The 22399-nt window shown below is 45.7% G+C and overlaps 1 protein-coding gene across 2 annotated transcripts in view; it reads left to right on the top strand.

Moving 5' to 3' along the window:
- The window catches only part of CACHD1 (cache domain containing 1), a 197490-nt gene extending 177118 nt beyond the window's left edge, over positions 1-20372 (top strand). For both annotated transcript variants that reach the window (XM_014855338.3, XM_070486469.1), the window contains 11 exons: positions 1146-1268; positions 2410-2509; positions 2603-2719; positions 4686-4846; positions 5178-5264; positions 6152-6268; positions 7470-7621; positions 8897-9058; positions 10339-10416; positions 11071-11172; positions 18624-20372. In XM_014855338.3, the coding sequence (XP_014710824.3) occupies positions 1146-1268; positions 2410-2509; positions 2603-2719; positions 4686-4846; positions 5178-5264; positions 6152-6268; positions 7470-7621; positions 8897-9058; positions 10339-10416; positions 11071-11172; positions 18624-18862 (1438 nt within the window). In that variant the 3' untranslated portion in view covers positions 18863-20372. The remainder of the gene's footprint in view (positions 1-1145; positions 1269-2409; positions 2510-2602; positions 2720-4685; positions 4847-5177; positions 5265-6151; positions 6269-7469; positions 7622-8896; positions 9059-10338; positions 10417-11070; positions 11173-18623) is intronic.
- The last annotated feature ends 2027 nt before the right edge of the window (positions 20373-22399 follow it).

Here is a 22399-nt window from a genome sequence, read left to right on the forward strand (position 1 = left end):
AGATGATGGTAGTGATGGGCTCTTGGAACACCTTAAGTTGGGTAAACCGTGCAAATTCCCAGCCACGGAAGCACAGGAGGTCATTGACCAAGTAAGCCCAGCACCCCCCAACCACCCATGAGCATACTTTAAGAAGACCCTAGGTTCCAGGTCAGAAGTCCATGCTTCTGATATATCTCGCAATTTCTGGGAGAAGAATGAGTTCACTCTCTGTCCAGGCCTGAGCTTTAAGCTCTGTCTCGTTTTCTTTAGAGGAACATCTCCTTATTGGGTGTTTTCGATGTTAGGCAGCTTGTTAAGCACTATAAACACCATCTTCTTCAATCCCAATAACAGCCTTATGAAGTAGATACTATTATTATCCCCATTTTCAGATAAAAACTTGAGGCTTAGAAAGGTTAAGTAACATCCCAGGAGCCACATAGATAGAAACCAGCAGGGCCAGAATTTTCCCCCAGATGCTTGATTCCAGAACCAAAAGGTACAAGCGCCATGTTGTACTGCCCAACATCCTCTTGCTTGGCATTCCTCTTTTTGAGAGTAGCATTTTAGAATGGAGACAGACTGGCCTGTGAACCAGCAGAGCCTTGTTCCAGAGCATGAGCTGTGTTTTGAATAGAACCCGGCTTAGTGTTATAGAAAGAAAACGAGGCGTTATTTTTACTATTTTGTGTGACCTTACACTAGTCAGTTAACCTTTGAGATCTTGGTTTCTTTATCTATAAAGTGAAAGAAATAACTAAGCGGATCGCTCAGGTTCCTTGTCTAAGGGTTCCGTGTTGGAAGGAACCATAGTAGCCTTGCATCCAGCCTCGCACCTGATGCCTATTCCCCCAAACCCCAGATTCTTGCCAAAGAAAGTCCAGCCACTGTCTGAACATCTATAGTTGAGACTACCCGTATTCCGCAGCTGCCCATGGTTTGGGCTGATTTAAAAGTTCTCCTTTGGTCTTAAATTTTTCTCTCATCGAATCTCCCTGTTAGGCTAAATCAGTCATTTAGTTGATCATTTGTATGGGGGTGGGAAGTGCAGAGGAACGGCAGACATGTATTTCTGAAAACATACAATGTCCTTAGGAATGAACATAGTTTTTACCTGTAAGTAAGAGACACCTCTTGTTTTCATGGATCTTTTCCACATGAAGTACACAGCTGTCTTCCGGGCACACTGTAGCTGTGATGGGCATCGACTTCACACTCAGATACTTCTACAAGGTTCTGATGGACTTATTACCAGTTTGTAACCAAGATGGTGGCAACAAAATAAGGTAAGCCTTTCAGGGACTCCATTTCCTATCCAGCTGCAAAATACAAAGAAAACAGGGTCAACCATCTCTAGTTGAATGGCAACCACGTTGTCATGGTCAAGACCAGAAGTGGAGACCCTTACCTGGGCCTTCTATTAAGAAGGTTTTGTCCTTTTATTTTTCTAAGATGCATCCATTCATGATTTAGACAGACAAACTTGGCTCATAACAAGGAGAGTAACTGTGGCACAGAATTCTCCAGAAGCTCTTATTTCCCTAGGAGTCAGTAATTAGAGGTTTCCTGTTTCTTAGGTGCTAGAAAGACCAGAGAGTACTGTTGGGTAGTACCTTTGATGTTAACTGAGTTATTCAACCTGAGTCTTCATGCGATTTCCAGATGGTTAGACTGTTCCCTTGTACATTTCCCCAGAACGAGGCTCATGGAACTAAAAGCCTCTGCCGCCAGAATTTCAAAGGAACGTGTCTGATCAAAGCAAGGGCATCCCCTTGATTTCATGCAGGCCACTTTTAAAAATAGCTTTCTTATTTCAATCTCACAGCCCACCCTTCATATCAGTGCTGAATTTCACACTGGCCCTTGCTAGGGGAGTGCAGGATTCACGGCAAACTGTTATGATGGATGTGGAGTAACTGTAGTCTGGATCTGACAAGTCTAGCTTTATTTATTTAGTGTTTCCATCAAATATATTTTTGTATGTTCCTGAATGTCATATTTTATGTATGTTTATCATCAAAGGAAGAAATTGTATAGTTTACTTAAAGTTTGTGTCTATAAATACTCAAGGCCACTTTCTTCAGAGTCTCCCTCCCGAAAAAAGGATAAACTTCCCACTTGTACACCCTTGAAAAGATTTTCGAGTCCATCTTACTTGGAGTGGGTGGGCGCATTCTGAATGAACTATGGGGGTGACCTCAGAGTGAGGAGCAATTCTATCACCTTGACCTGGATGCCAAGTGATCCAGCCCCTCAAGAACAATGCCTCTGTCTCCCTGCCTGCCAGCCTTCCTAAATTTTTTTCAGTGAACGCTTATTGAGAGCCTGAAATAAATGCATTTGTTTGGGGGTTAGCACGATAAATCCTCTCTGAAAGTGTAGACAAACAGCTTCCATGACTGAGGAATGGCACTTGTTTTGGTACAGGTGCTTCATAATGGAGGACAGGGGTTATCTGGTGGCCCATCCAACCCTCATTGACCCCAAAGGACACGCACCTGTGGAACAGCAGCACATAACCCACAAGGTATTTGTCACGCAGCGGATGGCTCAGTGCTCCAGCAGCCCGCTGCTCGTTAATTACACGGCGTCTGTCTTCTGTTCTGTTTGGCCTTGCCAGGAGCCCTTGGTAGCAAATGACATCCTGAACCACCCCAACTTCGTCAAGAAGAACCTGTGCAACAGCTTCAGTGACAGGACAGTCCAGAGGTTTTACAAATTCAACACTAGCCTTGTGGTAAGTCGGTTCCTGAACGCTGTCCCATCCCGTCCCACGATGGAATGTGAAATGGAATAACGGCGAGTGTCTGAACATGACTCCCGGCTTAGGTTTGGTTGCCTTAGCGTTGTAGAATGATAGGACCGAACAGGACCTCAGGCCCGCTCCCCAGCGTGACAGTTGTGGGAGATAAACCCCACAGTGGAGAAGTGGATGTTTTAAGGTCTCTCACTTGGTATTTTGCTTTGGTTTTGTTTGTTTAAAGACGCACCCAGGGTACGCCCTTTGAAATGTCTGCTGAAGTCTGTTCCCACACTCCTGTATAAATATCTGTGGCACCATGTGTTTCTCTCTTCCTGTCTTCTGGAGTGCGCTCAGTCTGCTTAAAGCCGAATTAGTCACTTCTTGGTCATCTGTCCTGTTAGTTGGCAGCTCTCATGTAGATCATCTGAAAATAATTTCTTTTTTTTAGCTTAGAATACTCTGTATGATTTGAGGTGCTGCATACTTACCTGGATATGATTAAAATCTTAAGGATAGTCTTATTAATTTGTAAATAATCCTAGCTGGAAGAAAACTAAAAATGGTTAATGACAGATCCAATATTCAAAAAGTTATTCACAAGAACCTAAGTTTTTATTTAGAGTGGGTATTTATATCATTAAATGTGTAGTTATTATTTTTTTAAAAGATGTTTTAAGGTTAAATGAAGATCCTAAAGTTGGTCTCAATGAAAGCGCTTGCAAAAACAGTTGTCTGGGAGAGAAGAGTTTTACAAATAAATATATTAATAGGACAGTGTGTTCAAAGCAAGGGAAGTCACTATTACTCTATTCAGACCCCATACCGTTCTGGGGAGCGCCCTCCTTAAAGGGGCGTTGACAGACTTGACTGTCATCAGAGGGAGGCTGCAGGTAAGGCTGACACATGAAAGTCTGACTGACTGTCTTCCATCATTTGTACAATGATTTCATGAGTCTTCGGCAGACAAAGCCAGGATACGCTGGTAGAAATTTTTCAGAAACGCAAATTTTAGTGGAATATGAATTAGAATAATTTCTTAACAGCCCGAGTTATTCCAAAATGGAATTGGAGCGTTCCTGGGTATTGGAGCTAACCGGGTGATCAGCGTTTGTTGTTGCTTATACTGTAGAAGCGGGCACCTTCCAGGCAGGAGGAAATTCCTCTATTCCTCTGAGAACCCGTGCCGTGCCGTGCCCCTCAGAGTTAAGCTTCCCCTCACCATGCACATGAAAGGGATGACCAGCGTGGAAACAAGTGTGGGATTAAATAATGGGGGCTTCCAGATGACACACGTGCAGAAACAAATGATTATGCTCAACTTGACAATGCTGCTTTTGGATCTTTGGTTTTCTAATATGGTAGACAAATATGGTGTTTGAAGAAGCTGGCCCATCGCATTTTCTTTTTATAGAAAGTAGAGGATGATTACTTAAGTTGGATTGTTTAAATATTCTGGAATCAGGAACTGACCTCTTAAAGAGTGGTTTTTAAGGAATTTTATAGTGCTGGAAGAAGAGAGCTTTGTTATCTGGGGGGGGGGGGGGTGGGAATGTGTGTCTTCTGGTTGATTAGGTTTGCTTTTGAATGAATTTTAAACTATTCCGTTCCTGAAAGTTGTCAGTCCTCGCTTCCTGCAGTTACTTGCATTTTATGATATATTGTTACATGTTAAAAAAGAAAGATTACAAAACAAGCTATAAAAATTTTATCTGTGTAAGCATAGGTAAAAGAATAAAAATATATGCACAACTGTTAAATGAGAATTATCTCTGACTGATGGTATTATGAAAATTTTTTATTTTCCAAATATTTAACAGTGACTAAAGACTGCTTTTGTAATGAGAAAGAAACGAAGTTTCGTTGCAAGCTATTTGGAGCAGATGGTTGAAGGGTTTTCACCATGGTAGGGCTGAGTCTGTGCATTGTTGTCTGCCACTTCTGACACTTCGGTTGTCTACAGGGGGACTTGACGAACCTTGTGCATGGCAGCCACTGTTCTAAGTACAGACTGGCCAGGATCCCAGGGACCAACGCGTTTGTCGGCATCGTCAACGAGACGTGCGACTCCCTCGCCTTCTGTGCCTGCAGCATGGTGGACCGGCTCTGTCTCAACTGTCACCGGTGAAAACGAGAGGGATCGTGTTCTCCGTTTACCACCCTGTTGAATGTTTTAACTGATGCCAGTCATTTTGAAGCGGCATCTGCAAAATAAACAAAATGCTGGGGTGGCAAGTCCTGGTTACAGAAGCATTTAGAGCTGTGCTGTTTGCAGCGTCCATGTCCACAGAGCAGTGAATTGAGGCCAGTTGTGTAATTAAACCGTGGTCATGACTTCCTTTTTACTGTCCCTTTTAACTAGCTCGAGGTTTCTTTCTTTTGCTCCCCTTAGTGGGTATACAATATATAGTTTGCTGTCTACAGTCTGCATAGTAACTTTGTTTTTGCTTTTCAGAATGGAGCAGAATGAATGCGAATGTCCCTGTGAGTGTCCTCTAGAGGTCAATGAGTGCACTGGCAACCTAACCAACGCAGAGAACCGGTAAAATATGTGTGTGTAGACAAAAAATATGTGTGTGTGTATATAGGTATCTGTAGACAAAATATGTGTGAACATATATATACACACCCTTACTGGGAGTCTTGTTTATCCATTTGGTTTGGGTTGGGGTATAAGAAGATGATTTGTTCTAATGGTGAGACTGCTCAGTGAGCAAGATTTCAAGCTTGGTAGTGCCTTAAAATGAAGTCCGCTTTCAGGTTTAAATTCAGTTGCGGTCAAACTGTTAAGAGGATGTGTGCTGCATACGAAAAATGTGAGACTGTTACACACTTTAACTAAGTGCCCACTGTGTGCCAAACACTCTATGCACAGTAAGTCACTTAGTTTTCAAATTAACCCTGTGATAAATATGTAGGTACCCTTCACACACACGCATGCGCGCTAACACGTAATATAGCATTATTTATATTAGTGACAAATTTTAAGACCAGTTAAATAAATTGTAGTGAGTCCCTTCTCTAGACTTGAAAGAAAGAATGTTATGTGCCACACGTATACTAGTATATGTTTGTTCAGGCATAGCAAAAATGTCTAAAAGGACTTTCATGAAACTGTTAACGGTGGTTACGTCTGAAAAGTAAGATTTAGAATGGTGAGGGAGGGGCAATAATGTTCACCTTTGATTGTATGCATTCTTATTTTATTGAATATTTATGACTTTCTAGTTTTTCGATATTATTTATATTGGGCATAAAGATAAACAAATTGAAGCTCAGAGTACTTAAGCAATTGGCCCAAGGTTTCCTATAGCTAAGCAGTGAAGCCAGGATTCAGACCCAGATCTGCCTGACACTGTGGGCCCAGAGGCATGCTGAGTTTGGCATGCGCGTGGGATTGGTCCTAACCCCAGACTTGCTCCTGCCTAGAAACCCAAGTTGCGAGGTCCACCAGGAGCCGGTGACATACACAGCCATTGACCCTGGCCTGCAGGAAGCTCTCCACCAGTGTGTCAACAGCAGGTGCAATCAGAGGATGGAGAGTGGGTAAGCCATGCCCAGGGCTCATTTTATGTCAACACGATGACTGTGGGAACAGAACCTCGTAAAGGGTGGTGACCAGCAGCCTCACCGAGCTTTTCCAGTTGATATTCATCCTTCCCATCCTTGATGTTTTAGAAGCTGTGTCGACTTTTTGGATCCCAAACTGATTTCTGCAAGCCTTTATCCACCAGGTTTAAGGTGGTCTGCTGTCCACTTGTTACAGCTACTTGTCATCTATACCGTGTTAGTAGCCTCGTCTGTGGATGGGAAAGGTTTTCTTGCAATAAATATGAGGACAGATGTGTGAGGGGACATGGCCTGAAGAAGCAAGGGCAAGAGGCAGGGATGCGAGGGCTGCAGAACCAGAACCCAGTGGCCAAGGCTGCATGTGTGACACCTGGAAGCTCCTCAGCATTCATCTGTAGAAAGCAGATTTGCTTTGTGGTAGTTTTGAGAACTAAAACCTCCGTGTCTCTGTTCCCTCCCCTCCTCCTTAGGATGTTTGGGACTAGACATCATGGGAACGGTGGCTGTGGCAGACTAAAGGGCTGGGGGTGGGGTGATTCGCCTGTTGTCACTGTAGGCTGTCATTTGATCAAACAGTGGGTAGAAGGGGACAGTCAATTCTACTCCTGGTGTATGTTTTGGCAAAGGAATGACAGGGCATCAGATAAATTAATTTGAGATGTTGTGCAGTAACCCAAAGTCAATTAAGTTTGAGAAATACTGCGTGTGTTCTCTTAGAGAGTCCTGATGCGCTTAACCTATTAAAAGTCCTAAGAAATGGGCGGTAAGGAATCTGTTTAACTTATCTAGTATTTCCCAGACTTGTTTGACCATTTTTTCTTTCCTTCCTTTTTTTTTTTTTTTTTTTATGAATTGGGGGATGTTAGACCAAAGTCTAACAAACCTGGGGCCATTTGGTCTTTTAAGATGGTTTTGAATAATCCTGCACTAACCCGTGATGTGTGGATTTCACGGTGTGATTCGCAGAGGGCAGTTGTACTTCTGTTGTTTGCAAGTTGTTGAGGGACATAAACCAGCTATCGCCAGCAGACCTCTGCTTTTCTCATTTTATAAGGAAAGGAAAATAGCGCTCAGGGAGTTCCAGCACCAGCAGGTGCTGGAGCTCTTGAGAGCAGTCTGATGCCCAAGCCCACGTGCTCTCCCCTGCCCGGGACACTGGGCGTCGTCTTTCTGGCAGGGACTGTTTCGGGGTGCTGGACTGTGAATGGTGCATGGTGGACAGCGATGGGAAGACTCACCTGGACAAATCTTACTGCGCTCCCCAGAAAGAATGCTTTGGAGGGATCGTGGGAGCCAAAAGTCCCTACGTTGATGACATGGGAGCAATAGGTATGTTTGTTGGGAACCCATAATAATTTAATTCTTGAATACACATTTTCCTGCCCATGTGGATGTCAACAGTCTTAAAATGATCTCTCCTTTCCTGGTTCCTCTGCCAGTAGTTTTTAGTTACAAAACCAAGGCAGATAATTACCTTCGAAGCTGGCTAGATATTCTGTGCAGAGTGAGCAGCCATCTGTCCTGCCAAATTGTGCAAGCCTGGAATGCATTCCCCTAAAGCTTGTTCTGAGAACTGTGGGCCTGATTTCCGCATGGCTGCACTCTGCAATTTGTGTGGATGCGCATCCCAACGGTCAGCGCAGGGCCGACAGCGGGCAGACTGCCCTGCACATCTATTTCCCTCTGTAGCCTTCCCTCCCCACTTTTACAAGGCAGAAGCCATCATTTAGGGCCTTGGGGTCAGCAGAAGCCAGCATTACACAATGCAGCTGGAATAGCTGAGGGTGGGGCACAGGGACACGGTAGGGAAGGACGCCTCTGGGATCAGGCCTGAAGACCCCAAAAACACTACCTGCATCACTCAGTGAGGTTTTTTTGGTGTCTTTCTGGAGTTAACACAAGCTCCTAAAGCTCAGCTGACAAGTGAGGCAATTATTTAAATCGTTAGTGAATACCTTGAGTTTTAACGTCTCCCCGAGTCAGCCTGTCTATACAATAAGAAAAGCTCCTGTGGGAAGAGGGCTCAGAGCTCGCATGTTACTCCTGACTCAGTGGAACACAGCTGAAGTGACCTTTCTCTAAGAAGTCCCTTTATACGCCCACCTGCAGTTTCCTGTCTGAAAAGTCCAAAGAAGGTGTTAAAGAGACCCCATAAGCTTTGAAATATGATCTTTTTAGTACATATTGATTGTACCCGGTGCCATTTATTGTGGCAGACCAGTCACATGAGGCCCAGGTGGCCCTCCCCTCTGTACTGGGTGTCCTGTCTCCCACGAGGAGCCCACACCCAGGGGGCGGGCCTCTTTGCACCGGGCACCGCCTGGTGAGTGAGTGAGTCCCGTTGACACGCTGGTTCCACCTGCGCTTGCCCGTGGTGCTCTCGCTCTGCTGACCAAGCAGCATTTAATTTGAGAACCAAGGACTAGATGAAGCCACTGCTCCCCCCTCCTGGTGGGTCTTGACTTCACAGCTCAAAGCACTGTTCTTACTTCGCTTCCCCCAACCCCTTCCCGCTCTCTTCCCTCCCATCTCACCCCCATCCCTACCTCCTACCACACTTGGGAAATCTTGACAAGAGACATCTGTTTGTTTATTTTAATGAAGGTGACGAGGTTGTCACATTGAACATGATTAAAAGCGCCCCCGTGGGCCCCGTGGCTGGAGGCATCATGGGCTGCATCATGGTCCTGGTCCTCGCTGTGTATGCCTACCGCCATCAGATCCATCGCCGGAGTCATCAGCATATGTCGCCTCTCGCTGCCCAAGGTGAGCCCCGAGACGAATCCCAAGGCTCCTCCAGGAGGCAGTGGCCTTCCTTAGCCTTAGGTTGTTCCAAGGCTGGAGGGACCGTGGCCAGTTTTGTGAGCCTCCAAGCAAGTGTAAGACAGGGCTACATTTTTGGCTTCCATGGAGTCAATTCCGAAGTCGCCAAAGCCTGTGGCCCAGAGCTCGTTCTTCAGTGCCTAAACCCTGCGGGCTCCATTTTGATTCCCCAGAAAATCTCTGGATCCTGTCTTTTCCTACACAGTGTTGACCCGACACAGCCTGCCTCTGCAATAAGCCGGTCAGGGCAGCCGGGATGCTGAGAGGGAAATTTTATTCTTCACTAAGCTCAGATGTGCTGTCCTTGCTGTTCCAAAAAAGACAAGTGGACCAAAGATACCCAAGTCACTCTTGGCAGGAGCGTGGATCTGTCCTATTGCAGCTGTCAGTAAATAGTGTGAATGAGCACACGTTCGAAGGAGCAATCACATCTCTTAAAGCGGGATATGTGATAGAAGTCACGTACGCAATGGTTCATCTGTAACCGTGGCTTCAATACCAAGACTTAAATGTCGTGTCTGTGCTCACTTACAAGGGACAAACCTTTTAATGACCATCCCCATCCTCCCTGAAAGCCCCCGGGATGTGTGGCCCTAACCTTTATGGAGATGAGGCTCACTCATCGTTCTTCCTGGGCTCGGTCAGGAGCCTCCGAGCTCCCCCTGGCAGCAGGAGAGACCAGTTGATGCTGGAATGTTTCGCTGTGGCCGCAGTCCTGATGGGGATCAGGGGATAATGTTGCCGGATTTAGTGCCGGCCGGGGCTCATCATGAGGCGCCCTCCCCTTGGCGAGATTCAGTTAGGCGGAGGATGACTGCCCTCCGTGTGACCTTGTGCCTGGCCTTTCACAGGCTTTGTAACACCGTTTGTCAGCACAGTCAGCCATGGTTTTAGACCCCTTCCTTCTGTCTCAGGGACATTAGGAGAGGATTAAAGGTCTGTTAGCTTCTATCAGCCTCTTTTCTCCTCTGTCTTCAGAAATGCATTTCAGGTGCCTCTCTCGATTATTTGCTCCTATTCTCCCCCTCTTCTGATTCCTTCTCCCTCCTCTTTAAAAAAAAAAAAAAAACTAGATGGGGCATCAGTTCATCCTTTTCCGAGACAGGACTAGATCCTGATGGAAGGCTGTCACCCAGCCATCAAACGAGCGCTCTGCGGGGTATTAAAGCCGGTGATTTTGTTTGATTAAATAGTCATGTTTCTCTCTTTTTAATGATGGGTAGAAATGTCAGTGCGTATGTCCAACCTGGAGAATGACAGAGATGAAAGGGACGACGACAGCCACGAAGACAGAGGCATCAGTGAGTGTTCCGGCTGCCTCGCTGCAGAATGTGTCAGCGGGAGGCTGGTCCAGAATAAGTATTCTGTCTTATATCCTTTTGGCTTATATTAAAATTTAAGAAGCCTCGACACGACGGGGTTTTTTTTTTTCCTCCCATTTTCATTTGGAGTAAGTATGGGTGTTTGCTTGGTTTGAGAAAATCTCAAAAGATTTTATGATGTTCTTTTTTACGTTAAGTTCTTTTGTCTAAAACCCCTCACCCTCCCTTTTCCTCATCCTCCTCATCACCTTCCAGTGTAGTATTTTAGAAAAGGAATCAGCAGGTATGCGTTTTTTTAATCCCTTAACTAATGTATACAACTCAGGGGGAAAAAAGAGCATTTCTTTATCAAAAGAGAGTTCTATGAGTGTTGAGACAGCCTGGCCTCCAGCCGCTTAGTGCCATCTTCTTGATGCTTGTTGGATGCTTGTTCCATGGAGACATGTAATTAGGGGCCTTTCCCTGCCCTGGATCTAAAAGCAACTCCCTAATCCTCAGAATCTTAAAAAAAATACTATTCTAACTCTCCAAAGAACACTCCCCCAACGTGTGAATGGGCTGCTCAGAGCCAGTGTGCTTGAAACAATAAAGCTACTGGCCTAGGAGTGACTAACCATCCTTGCCTTCCCACAGTCAGCAATACTCGGTTTATAGCCGCAGTCATCGAACGACACGCACACAGTCCAGAGAGGAGGCGTCGCTACTGGGGTCGATCGGGAACAGAGAGTGACCATGGTAAGGTTTAGCCTTCTACATTTGAGGACCGGAGGAACCTGGTGTCCTCTTGTGGGCTGGTACTCACACCCACCCTTCTCTCTCTCTCCTGTTCTGTACTCAAGTGAATTGTTTTTGACATAGTTTTCCAAAAAGACACATTCCAACATGACACATTTCTAAGAGCCCAAGGGTAGTTTTGCTTACGTCTCGGCACTCCCAGGCATGAGTGAGATGACTCTGGGTGCACAGATCGCTTCCTGGGTTTTCTCCATAAATGAGGATTTAGATTATTTATGGAGCCTGCTGACCACTCCACGTGACTCTCAGGAGGTTGGCGTCCTCATGGGTCCTAGCGCCGGGTGTTGTTGGTTGGCAGACCCCAGCATTGTTACGGGCTCTCTTAGTCGCATACTCTTGGGGCACACGAGAGTCCATGCTGCCCTCTGGCATTCCCCGGCCGTGACCTCCACCCTTACTGGGAGGCTCAGAGAAGTCCTCACCAAAGGGACAATGTTTGCACTGAGGCTTGAAGGACAGTTGAAGAAGAGTTAGAGGCAAAGGGACCAGGGTGTACAAAGTTGAGGAGTTGTGTAAAGTGCCTGTGAGGTGATCACAAAGGGTCGGGGCTTAGCTGTGAAGAGGCGCCGAGGGCTAAGTGAGCTACAGATTATAAAGTCCACATGTGCTGCTGAAGACCTGGCCGCCACGTGCCTTCTCGCCTTCTCAGCATTGTGTGGCTTGTTGTCATGGAGAACGGCAGGTGAATCCTGCTCTCTCAGCGCCCCTGCCACAGTTCCACGAAAACATGTCAGGAGCGGAAGGACTTTCCTATGATGGTAAAACCTTTTTATTTTTCATAGAGCTGTTTAATTTTCCAGAAATCTTTATTTTCTTCCCAGAATCAGGGTTTTTTTTTTTTTTATTAATGTTATGATAGATTACAACAGAATCAGGGTTTTTTTTAATGCATATATAATGCATCTATGCCTTTTTGACTCTGCTTTCTCCACATCTACCCTGGAAAAAAAAAAAAAAGTCTTTGAACAGTGTGCTCCCACACCTGTGCTAAAAAATTTAGGAGTAAATATTCAGCAGAGCAGCCATGACTGCCTTTTACACGACAGCTGGAGATTCCAACGCCCTTTGGAAAATAGGAGAAGCCAAAGCTCTGGTTTGTAAGTTGGAGACTCTTAATTTGGGCTTTGAATGACATTGTTCCCACCAACTAAATAGAAACTCTGGGTTTCTATGTAGAGGCAAAGGACAACTTAAATTTTTCAGTTTCTTTGACTTTCTGCCTTTTTTTCCCTGAAAACCTTTGAACCTGCATAAATTCGTTCTGCCAGGCAGTTCTGTGGCTCTTCTCCTTTGAATAATAAAACAGGTTTGAGGCTACTAAAGTTCAACAGAAATAATTTCTTATTCAGCAGAAATTCTGAATCCTTTCTCGTCCATCCCCCCCCCCCAGAAATTGCTTGAACACAAAGCTGGAATTCTGAGCAAGGTTATGCTGTTCCATTAGCAGTCCCGTCTTAGTAAAATGGCAGATGAAGCAACAGCTGAGATAAAAGGAGGAGAGCAGCAGCATCAGTATCTGAAAGCCAGGGCTTCTAGCTAAGGGCTTGCTTCTTTCATTTTTCACAATAATTGGATCCCTGTTATCCCCAAGGAATGAAAAATAGTTTCTCGTGCAGACAGAACGCACCACCAAAAGAACTGGAAGACAGTGACATTCGACAAAATTCCAAATGCACCACAGAATCAGTTGCATTTAACTGCATGTTGTCACATCTGTGCACCTGCACGGCGGGTCACTACAATTGGCAGCATCCGGTTAATGTCCCTGTAATGCCTGGAGGATAAGCCATGGGTACACATGAAAACAAAGATCTAATCTGATTGTTCTGTCTGCATGCCTCTTGCTCATCTCCTGTTTGGTGAGGGGACTGGGCGTCTGCTATTTGCTGGGCACAGGGAGGGAGCTGGAGAAGGACGGACAGCATCTCTGAGGCAGCAGATTGCTTATCAGAAAGGGTCAGGGAGAGGTCACCTAGCATCCCGCCTCTCTCCCTCTCTGCAAGCTGAGACTTAGTGAAGCTACTTTGGACCTCAGCTTCCTAATTATTAAAACGAGATTAGAAATTCCTACCTGGTAAAGCTGTCTGAGGGTGAAGTGAAATCACATATGGCAGGGAGGAGCTCAGGGTGGCCCTCCCACCTCCATGCCGACTCTGCCCTCAGGGAATTTACAATCTAGGAGGAACCTGTAAACAAATGCATGCATTCATAAGACTGATGAGAGGCTGCCTGTGACAGCTTCCTTAAAAGAGGAGGACAAAGAAGTTAGGGAGAGAGTTCAAGTTTATCTGCAAGTAAATCATGGACAACGCCAGTGGGGAGGTGGCACCAGCCAGTGGGGAGGTGGCGCTGGTGCCGACCCTTGAGCTGGTAGGGTCACAGCACATGCTCTGTGCTACCGGAGAGCATATTTCCACGTGAGTCCTTGGATCTGATACACAAAAGGAAACTCAAAAGAATTAAAAATATAAATGTATAAGTTTGTACTGAGCAGACTAGGCTTGTGGTATGGTTCAGAGTTGTGATATTCCTGGAATTGAAGCTGAATGTTAACAAGCTAAATTTGGAGATTTCAGGCTGCATTTTTATTTAGAAGTATTTCATGTGGCCAACAGAGTTTTGTATTTCAAATGAATCTAATTTTAATTTGTTTCTTGAAAAAAACTGCTCAAAATAAGAATCCTTTTTGAAAAGTAGAATCATTCTGTCACTATTCTGGGACCACTTGGAATGACTGTTTTCAGAGCTCAACTATTAACTGTTACCCTCGCAGGGGAGCTTAGAAACAGCTACCACCTGTCTGTGCTTCTAATTATACATCTGCTTTGCCCATTATTTCTCTTGAAAATATCATGTTCTATCTCATCATCAACTGGCTTATTTTTAAGTTAAAAACCACCAATATATATTTGTTCCTGTGAATCTGTGTTTTGGTTACCATCACATTGGAAACTTCACGCAAGTGTGTGTTAAGCAACATTTTTTCCTTGTGAAAGGAAAATTCCTCCTAGCGAAGCATATTCCAAAAGACTCAAGGCAAATGCTGAACCTTGAAAACCTGGTCTGAAGCTGGTAGCGCAGCCCAGGACCACTTTCTAGAGATACCCGGATACTCTCCTGCAGTTACTCTCCGTGACCACAAGGTGGTGAGTCCCCCGCGGGACCCAATGTCCCTAACCATGCAGAACGGTTCTTAGGAGCCATCAGATAAAAACAGAAGCAGAAGCCTAGAGTACTCTTCCATTCTTACTGGGGGCCTGGCCTCCTTCCTCAAGCCTGTTTCTCACTCAAGATCCTCTTTGCATAGACTTTTCTGCATCCACTTTGAATAGTAAAGTTATTTTTCCTTTGAAAGTGCCTGTGAATATCCTTTGTGTTTTAAATAGCGCTTCCTCCTCCGTGAGTCAGAGACCAGCCTGTCTTCGTCACTGCTGCCAGCACTCAGAACTGCCTGGCACTGAGTAAACACTCCATTAATTTGCGAAGGGAGAGCATGTGTCTGGCTTTCTCCTGCTGCTTCACAGCTTTCTGCTTCCTCCCTCCAGATTTTCATTAATTACTGAGATAAGAGGAGGCCTGAGTAAGTTACCGAGGGGTTGAGCAATAGTATCACACTGAGAAATTATACGAAATGGCCCCAGAGCCAGGGGTTCCCTTTGGAAGAGCCCCTGCTGGGGGTTCTTATCTGAACACATCAGGAGAAATGGGGGTGCCCTCCGTTATCTCGGGGACAGCTGCACCATCACCAACCCTGGGCCTGCAAGCGGCCGGGTTCAGAGCATCCTTGGACTCAGAACCCCTGGGCAGGGCCCAGTGAATGCTCAGGTGAATGACAGCAGACAGAACACAGATAACTAAGCAAATTCACTCGGGCCAGCTTTGGGAATAGAGTAGGTGAGTTTTTTTTAATTAATACCTCCTTTGCGTGACGGATTGTGTTGAATACTAGGAGGACTGAGGTAAATAAGTCCTTGTGCTTTAAGAAAGAATTTGCTAATGGACAAGACAGCCCTATATTTTATTGTAATACAGCAAAATCTAAGACAGAGATGTGCAGAGAAAGCCGTTCGAACTCACAGAAGAGGCACCAGACCCGTGTGGGTTGGCAGAGCCGGGGGGCGGGGGTGGTTGGGACGGCTTCCCAGAGAAGACCTTCAGACTGAGGCACAAAGCACAACAGCAAGATGTGGGAAAGTGGGAGGGTGAGCCGGGCAGAAGGACCGCCATGCATTTTACGCTGTGAATGTGAAAATGAATTATCAGTTACTGTGGGTGCTTGTAAATGAGCAGAGATAGGAAGCCATCCAGGAGTATTTGGAGGCAAGATGGAGACAGCCTAGCACTAAAAGTTAACTGAAAATAATCAACACAGGCACAGAGGTTTTTTCTAAAACCGTGTTTTCTCCTTTAGTCCCGTACGTGTGGAGCATAAGGCGGTTTCAGCATCCATAGCACTTTGTAGCTGAGATGGAGCCTACAGCACATTCTAGGCTTGGTGCTGCCAAAGCAGAGAGACTCATTCTGGCTCCTGAACTCTTAATCTTGGGTAAAGGCATCACTGTTTGCCCAGCTTCTGAACCGGGAAACCTTGACCTTACCCGAGGATGGCAGTCCTCCTGGCATCTTCCCCAGACAAGGCTGTTTGGTCACCAGATCCAGCCTACTCTGCACTGGAACAGCCTCTTGAAGCCAGCTGCTTGCTCCAGCCAAATGCTGCTCCCGTCCCACTTCAGGTCCTTGCCATCTCCTCAGGCCCCAGGCCCCCGCCCCCTGTCCTCTGAGCCTCTGATCCCTCCTTCCTTGTCCAGCCTCCTCATCGCCCCAAGAGATCCTCTTAAAGCACACATCATGTCACTGCCACCCACCCACCCCACCTGCCCTTGACTGTCACTAAATCCTAGCTCATTGCTTCGACAGCCTTCTTGGTCTGGTCTGACCCTGCCTGTCCCACTGCATCTCCAGCCGCATCTCCTGCTTCTTCCTCTCACCCATCGAGCTTGTCACCCTTCCCGAGGTGTGCTGGCACCTTCCAGGCTGCTGTGTCTGTGCTCGCCTCCCCACCTGCAGCACCTCTCTACTCCTCTCTACCTGATGAAGCCCTTCTCTCTCCTCCGGGCTGCCTGAAGGGTCACCTTCTCAGGTGTCCTCAGCTGCATTAACCTGCTTTGCTGGTCCTTCCGGTGTCTTTCCCCATCCTGACTGGGCTTCTCAGGAGCTGGGCCTCCCCTTACCCCTCTTTCTGTTGAGCCGCCAGCCTGGCCCCTGGCACCAGAGGGCATCAAGAATGATAGACACACATCGGTGACCTCCCGCTTCCACCCTCACTCTCGTGATATCACGTATGTGAGGCACAGACTCTCAAAATCAAGATGTGCCCCCCAAAAATGTTCATTTTCTTCCCCGGGACTCGGGATCTCCAAGTCTCCATCTCTTACCGTCCTGACTCAAGCTGCTGCCCCTTTAACCACCCCTCACCCCCCGCAACGCCCAGCTGCTAGCCAGCTTCTATTGCTTCCACCCCGAGGCGGCATTTCAGTCTGTCCCATCCCGTACCCTTAGTCTTAATTCTCCATCTCTCGTCCGGGCTGTTGCAATAACCTAACTGCCCCCTTCCTCTCCTTTTTATTCATCTTCCAAATTGCCACCAGAACTCTTTAAAACACAGAAATGATCATGCATTTTTTTTTGGTCTACTCAAAATCTCGTATTCTCTCTCCCTTTTCTACGCTTTGCTGTGGCTTTCTGACCTGACCTTTCCACCTTCCACCTGCCCTGTTCTCAGCTACTGCTCGCACTCCTCATGGCCATGGGATACAGGACAGCCTCACTTGCACCCCGTGGGGCTCTGCTCACCTGTTCCCTTGCTCATAGTCACTTAGCAAACTCCTATTCATCCACTGAAGCCCAACTAAAATATGCCTTCTTCTGTGAAGCTTTCCAATTCCCCCAGTCAGAATTAGTTGCTCCCTCTTCTGGATTGCCATTATAGCATTTACCATTATCTGCATTAGAGTGAACCCAGCTTCATGAATATCTGTTTCATACTCGGTTGTGAAATCCTTGAGGAAAAGAGCCATCTCTTATCCATGTTTCATAGTCTCTGCCTCCAGCCCCAAAACCGTCTTCGGTAAATGAATAATTGAATTGAGTTGTGCTTGTCCTTGTTTTATTTCTCAAGCACTAGCCTTTCAGCTCCTTTGTGCAGGGACCAGGTTTGCGTCCTGACGTCTGCTATGATGCCCAACACAGTGTCGGGTCCATAGTAGGTGCCCAAGAAATATGTGTTGAGTTGGACTGACTGAAATAATCCTGTCATTTGAGAAATGATTCATTGAGGACAGAGAATTGCCTTTCTCCTTTTGCACAGAACATAGATTTTCAACCACAAACCATTCCTGCTTGGCTGTATGCAAGCGCATCAATTCTGCAGCCACAAATGTGACTCGCGCTCCTCACGGCTGAGTGCTGATTGATGCTAACTGTAGATGCAGCGGAAATATTAATGAGCTGTCACTTCTCAAAATTTTAGAAGGGGATTTTTGCAATATTTAAAAACATGCCAGGGTTCGTGGAATGGAATCCTTTGATCAGCAAGGGCATTTTCTTTTGAAACATCTATTACTTAGAATACCAAAAGAAATTAATCTTTAAATACAGTGAGCCAGCTTACTCAGAGAACGGTTGATGCTTCTGCCAGTTGCTGTGGGGGTGTGTGTGTGTGGAGGTAGTGTTTCATTGGGTCCTGGAACTTTAGACGAGTTCGTTGATGTCTCTGATCATCAGGTCCCTCGCCTGTAAAATGGATGCTAGAACGCATGCCTCATGGGTAGGCAGGAATTGCTGGAGGCCAGTGCCTGCCGGGGAGCAGGTGTGCAGGTCATCGCTGTTGTCTTGCTGTGGCATCACACTTGGGCATTTTGCAGCCCAGCTTTCCCACCAGCCCCTGACTGATCTGAGTCCTGTTAGGATGTTTTTCTTAAAACTGCCTTTTTTTTTTTTTTTCTTTAAAATGAAAAACAGTCTTAATCTTATCCCGAGGAAAAGTGTAAGAGGATAGTTGCCCACAAGTCAGTGCTGGGTATCTGTGGACCAGATGGGATGTGAGGTGATTTTAATTTTTGTTTTGTTAATTTGGAGGTTTGGGGAAAGGGTTCTTTTTTTTTTTTTTCTTATCTATGCTTTCTCAGTCATCTAAAATGTATTTATTGTGTAACTGTTCTAAGAAAAATGCAGTTAGAAGATCTCGTTAAAAATAAGTCCGTCCAGCGTCTGCTGACGGTCCGCACTGACGTAGCACAGACAGGAGTGCCTCCCAGTGCCCTAGAAATCTTCAGTGACGTCTCCTGCCTGCGCCTGGAAGCCCTCAGCTGCCTGTTCTGTTCATTTTCTAGGTTACAGCACCATGAGCCCACAGGAAGACAGCGAAAATCCCCCATGCAACAACGACCCCCTGTCGGCGGGCGTCGATGTGGGAAACCACGACGAGGATCTGGACCTGGACACCCCCCCGCAGACTGCTGCCCTCCTGAGTCACAAGTCCCACCACTGCCGCCTGCATCACCCCACGCTGCATCACAGCCACCACCTCCAGGCAGCCGTGACAGTACACACTGTCGATGCGGAGTGCTGACGGTCTCCTCGTCCCCCCGGAGAAGACGGGAGCTGGGAGATCCAGAACGTTCTGGAGGCAAAGAGAGCCGGCGTCAAATCCACAGCAAGAGACCCCTGGTGTTTGTGCTTTCTCCAGCGTCGGTTCACTCGTTTTCTGCCTGCTGCCATGTTTCAGAACAAGAGCGACGACAACAAAATCGCATCTGTGAAGATGCGAGGCTGGTTCTGAGATGGAGGGGAAATAAGCCTGATTAATGAACCTGCCATGATGCTAACGGAATGGAACAGAAGGCAAACCTCCAAACACGGAGACGAGACCTGTAAATGAAACATTGGGAAGCTTCGTTCAGCTGAGCCAGAGGAATGTTCTGCGGAGCCAGAAGCCTTGAGCTCTCCTTAACTGGAAGAGAGAAAAATCTCCCCCGGAGACCGGGAACGTGGCGCATCCAGAAGAAGCGTGGGCTCTCCAGACATCACTTTGTTCCTCAGTGGGACCTGGGTACCACAATTGCTGTAGGGAACTCATGTTAAGCTCTAAATGATGCATCTCAAAATTTCTAAGTAAAGGATTATTTTTCTACTATTTATTGAACTTTCAAACATTCTCAAACTTTGGGGGAAAGAAAAGGAAACACATGAGAAATTTCCAGCAATTATCCCAAGCTGTTTTGTGTGTAATAAAGTGGTTCTTTGATTAAGGAGTTCTATTTCTTTTTTAACTGATGTCATCCCACCACCCCGCTCCACAAAATGGGAAAATGAAGACATCTTTCTCTCTGCCTTGTTTACATGCATTTTCTTTAGAACGTCATTTCGTGGAAACATCGTCCCTTGTAATGCAGTCTTCTTTCTCTGTGTGACAGAGGTGGGGAGGGCCAGAGGAATCCAAGAAGCTTTTAAAGAAATTTTATGGTTTTTTTTTTTAGCTCATTTCCACTCCCCATACAATGCAATGCTTTTTGTAGGTTTCTACGAAGCCTATTATTACAACCCAGCCTTTCTGCTAAGGGAGGGTTGAATTTATTCTTCTGTTTTAGAGACTATAAATTTAAAAATGTCCCATTTTGATTCTGAGAATATTGAACACATAAAGGAAGAAGTTTTTAAAATTCAGAATTCTGATTCTTAAAAGATTTCTCTTGAAATCATAGTTAAAAGCTGCTGCCAATTATCAGAAGTTATCCACCAAACTGCTTTGTGATGTATACAGAAATTAATGTAACCTGGCAAGTGTAACATGGGGCATCGTAATTTTACAGTAGTGTTCTAATTACAGTGGCGTATGTTAGATTCACATTTTGTGATTCAAATATGTTATAAGACATTCTTGCACCGTGTGTGTGGTAAATCTCCGTTTATATGTAGTTGGAAAAAATTCACTGAATAATGTTTTAATGATAGGGTACTATGATACAATGTAAAAAAACTGGTTCTTCAGCAGTGCAGAAAGTAAGCTGTGTGCTGTCAGGAAACCCCTTCATACTGTGTATAAAATCGCAGTCTAGTGAAATAAACTGTATGAACGGCCAGTTTGGTGATTATGGTGATTTGTTCATGTACCACTTCTTGTCCCTCAAGGCAGATTACATTCACGTTGTCACCTAGCAGATTGGCTGTCAAACTGGAAGTAGGTTCTCGTCGAGGCCACGGTCAGCGTCGGGCTGCAGGACCGTCTGGGCTATGTGAAGCAATTTAAGAATATAATGGCATAAAATTAAAAGCAAAGGTTAAAGAAATGTGTGGAACACAGCTCCCCCTTCCTGAGCATCTTAATTCCTGTCGTTAATAATAAATAAATGGTTATTCTCTAACTGCTGGAGAGAATGGATGACTTTCCTGTCTTCCCAGAGAGCTAAGTCTCTCCATGAGAGCTTTCTAAAGTTGAGAACCTTTGTGTCAGGACACTAGCTGCTTGATGGAGGGGACCTTGGTGTTTTCAAGAAAGAATCAGAAAACTCAGAGCTAAAGAAATGAAATGTGTACAGCCGACTCAGACGGTGACGGAAGTGCATTCGTGTCTTTGGGGTAAGTGTCTCCCCTGAATGAGAAGCTGCTGTAGAAGATGCCGCACAGCGTTATGAAGCTTTGACCTTCCAAGGTCCCTTTTGTCTTCCTCAGGCGTTGCATATAATGTTGAGTAGACGTTGTTTTTCATGTTCTTTGTTGTTGAAAGGGAAAAGTTGTTCTTGGAGACTTGTCATCGCGGTGACCCATATTGGCCCTTCTCTTCCACGATGCCCGCTTACTCCCCCCAGCCACCATCGCTCATCAGTGCGGACGAGCATCAGAAGCTGAGGGTGTCCCAGGTCGCTTTACTTGACTAGGAAAGGAAATGTCCTGTTTGTGGCTCAAACAACACAGGGTTCGGACGCATGCCCGTTCTCGTGGTGTGCCTTTGTCTGCTCCTCAGATCCATTTACTTTAGAAATTTTGGAAGATGTAGTTTTTCTTTCTTCCTCTTCTTCTTGATTTGTTTTGAATGCTCAACTGAACTTCATCAATGTTTTTATTAGAAAAACTTGGTCAGATTTACTCAGACAGGTTTATTTTGCATGTCAGAGTGACTGGTATGTGGAAAGCAATTCTGGAAGATCACTTAAGCTCATTTTCCTGTGGCAATGGACTGCTCTAATGATTACATTTTTAAAAAATGTATATCTGGCAGAATAATAAAATCAAAACAGACCAGCTCAGACTCATCTGTGTTCTCCTTGGTCTGTGTCTGAGCAGAGGAGGGGTGATTTTCCTGGCTGAACTACAATGCCATATTCAGAATGTTTCTAATTTTTCAGTAGAAAAGAATCTTAAGTTGAAAGGTATGTTTCTATGCCTGTCATAACTGTATGAGACGGTCTGTTTAGTAGCTGAGGGGTGCGTGTGTGTCTGTGTCACATGGAGGCATATATGTAGATGTGTGCACATCTGAGATGTTCTTAGGCGTTCCTTCAGCCTCTCTCATCTGTCCTAGACTCCTCAATAGGGTCTCTCCATCCCTTAATTAGTGTTCTTAACCTTTTTGAAAATTCATTACTGCCCCCCACCTAAGGAAAAGTTTTTTATTTAATTTAAGCTCACCTTAACAAGCTTTTGTTGGCCCAAGTGGAGCTTTGAGGGCTCCAAGCCGCTGTAATGTCTGATTTCCTCTCCTCCCCTGAGAATCCATTATGTCCCCCGTTTGAGGATGTGTGCCTGACAGTTCTGCCCCTGGCCCCTTCTTCCCTTCCTGCTTGGGATGGTAGGGCACTGAGCTGAAGCAAGGAGGCCTGGGGGCTAAACCCAGCATGTGATCCCAGGCTCAGACTGTTGCACTTCCTTCTCGCTCTCTCATTTCACGTCTGGTCAATGGCCAAATCCACAGTCTCTGAGTAAACAGTACCACTTGCATTCATCTCTCTCTTTCCTTTTTTGTGAGTGGTTTGTGAGCCATCTATGTACTTCCACCGAATCAATGACCTCTAAACTGGTTCCTCGACTCTCTCACCCAATTCTTCATTAATTCAGCAAACATTCCTTGGGCTTCCGTATGTGTCAGGCGCTATGCTAGGAGCTGAGTGAA

Source organism: Equus asinus, chromosome 16, assembly GCF_041296235.1.
Source record: "Equus asinus isolate D_3611 breed Donkey chromosome 16, EquAss-T2T_v2, whole genome shotgun sequence".
Lineage (NCBI taxonomy): Eukaryota > Metazoa > Chordata > Mammalia > Perissodactyla > Equidae > Equus > Equus asinus.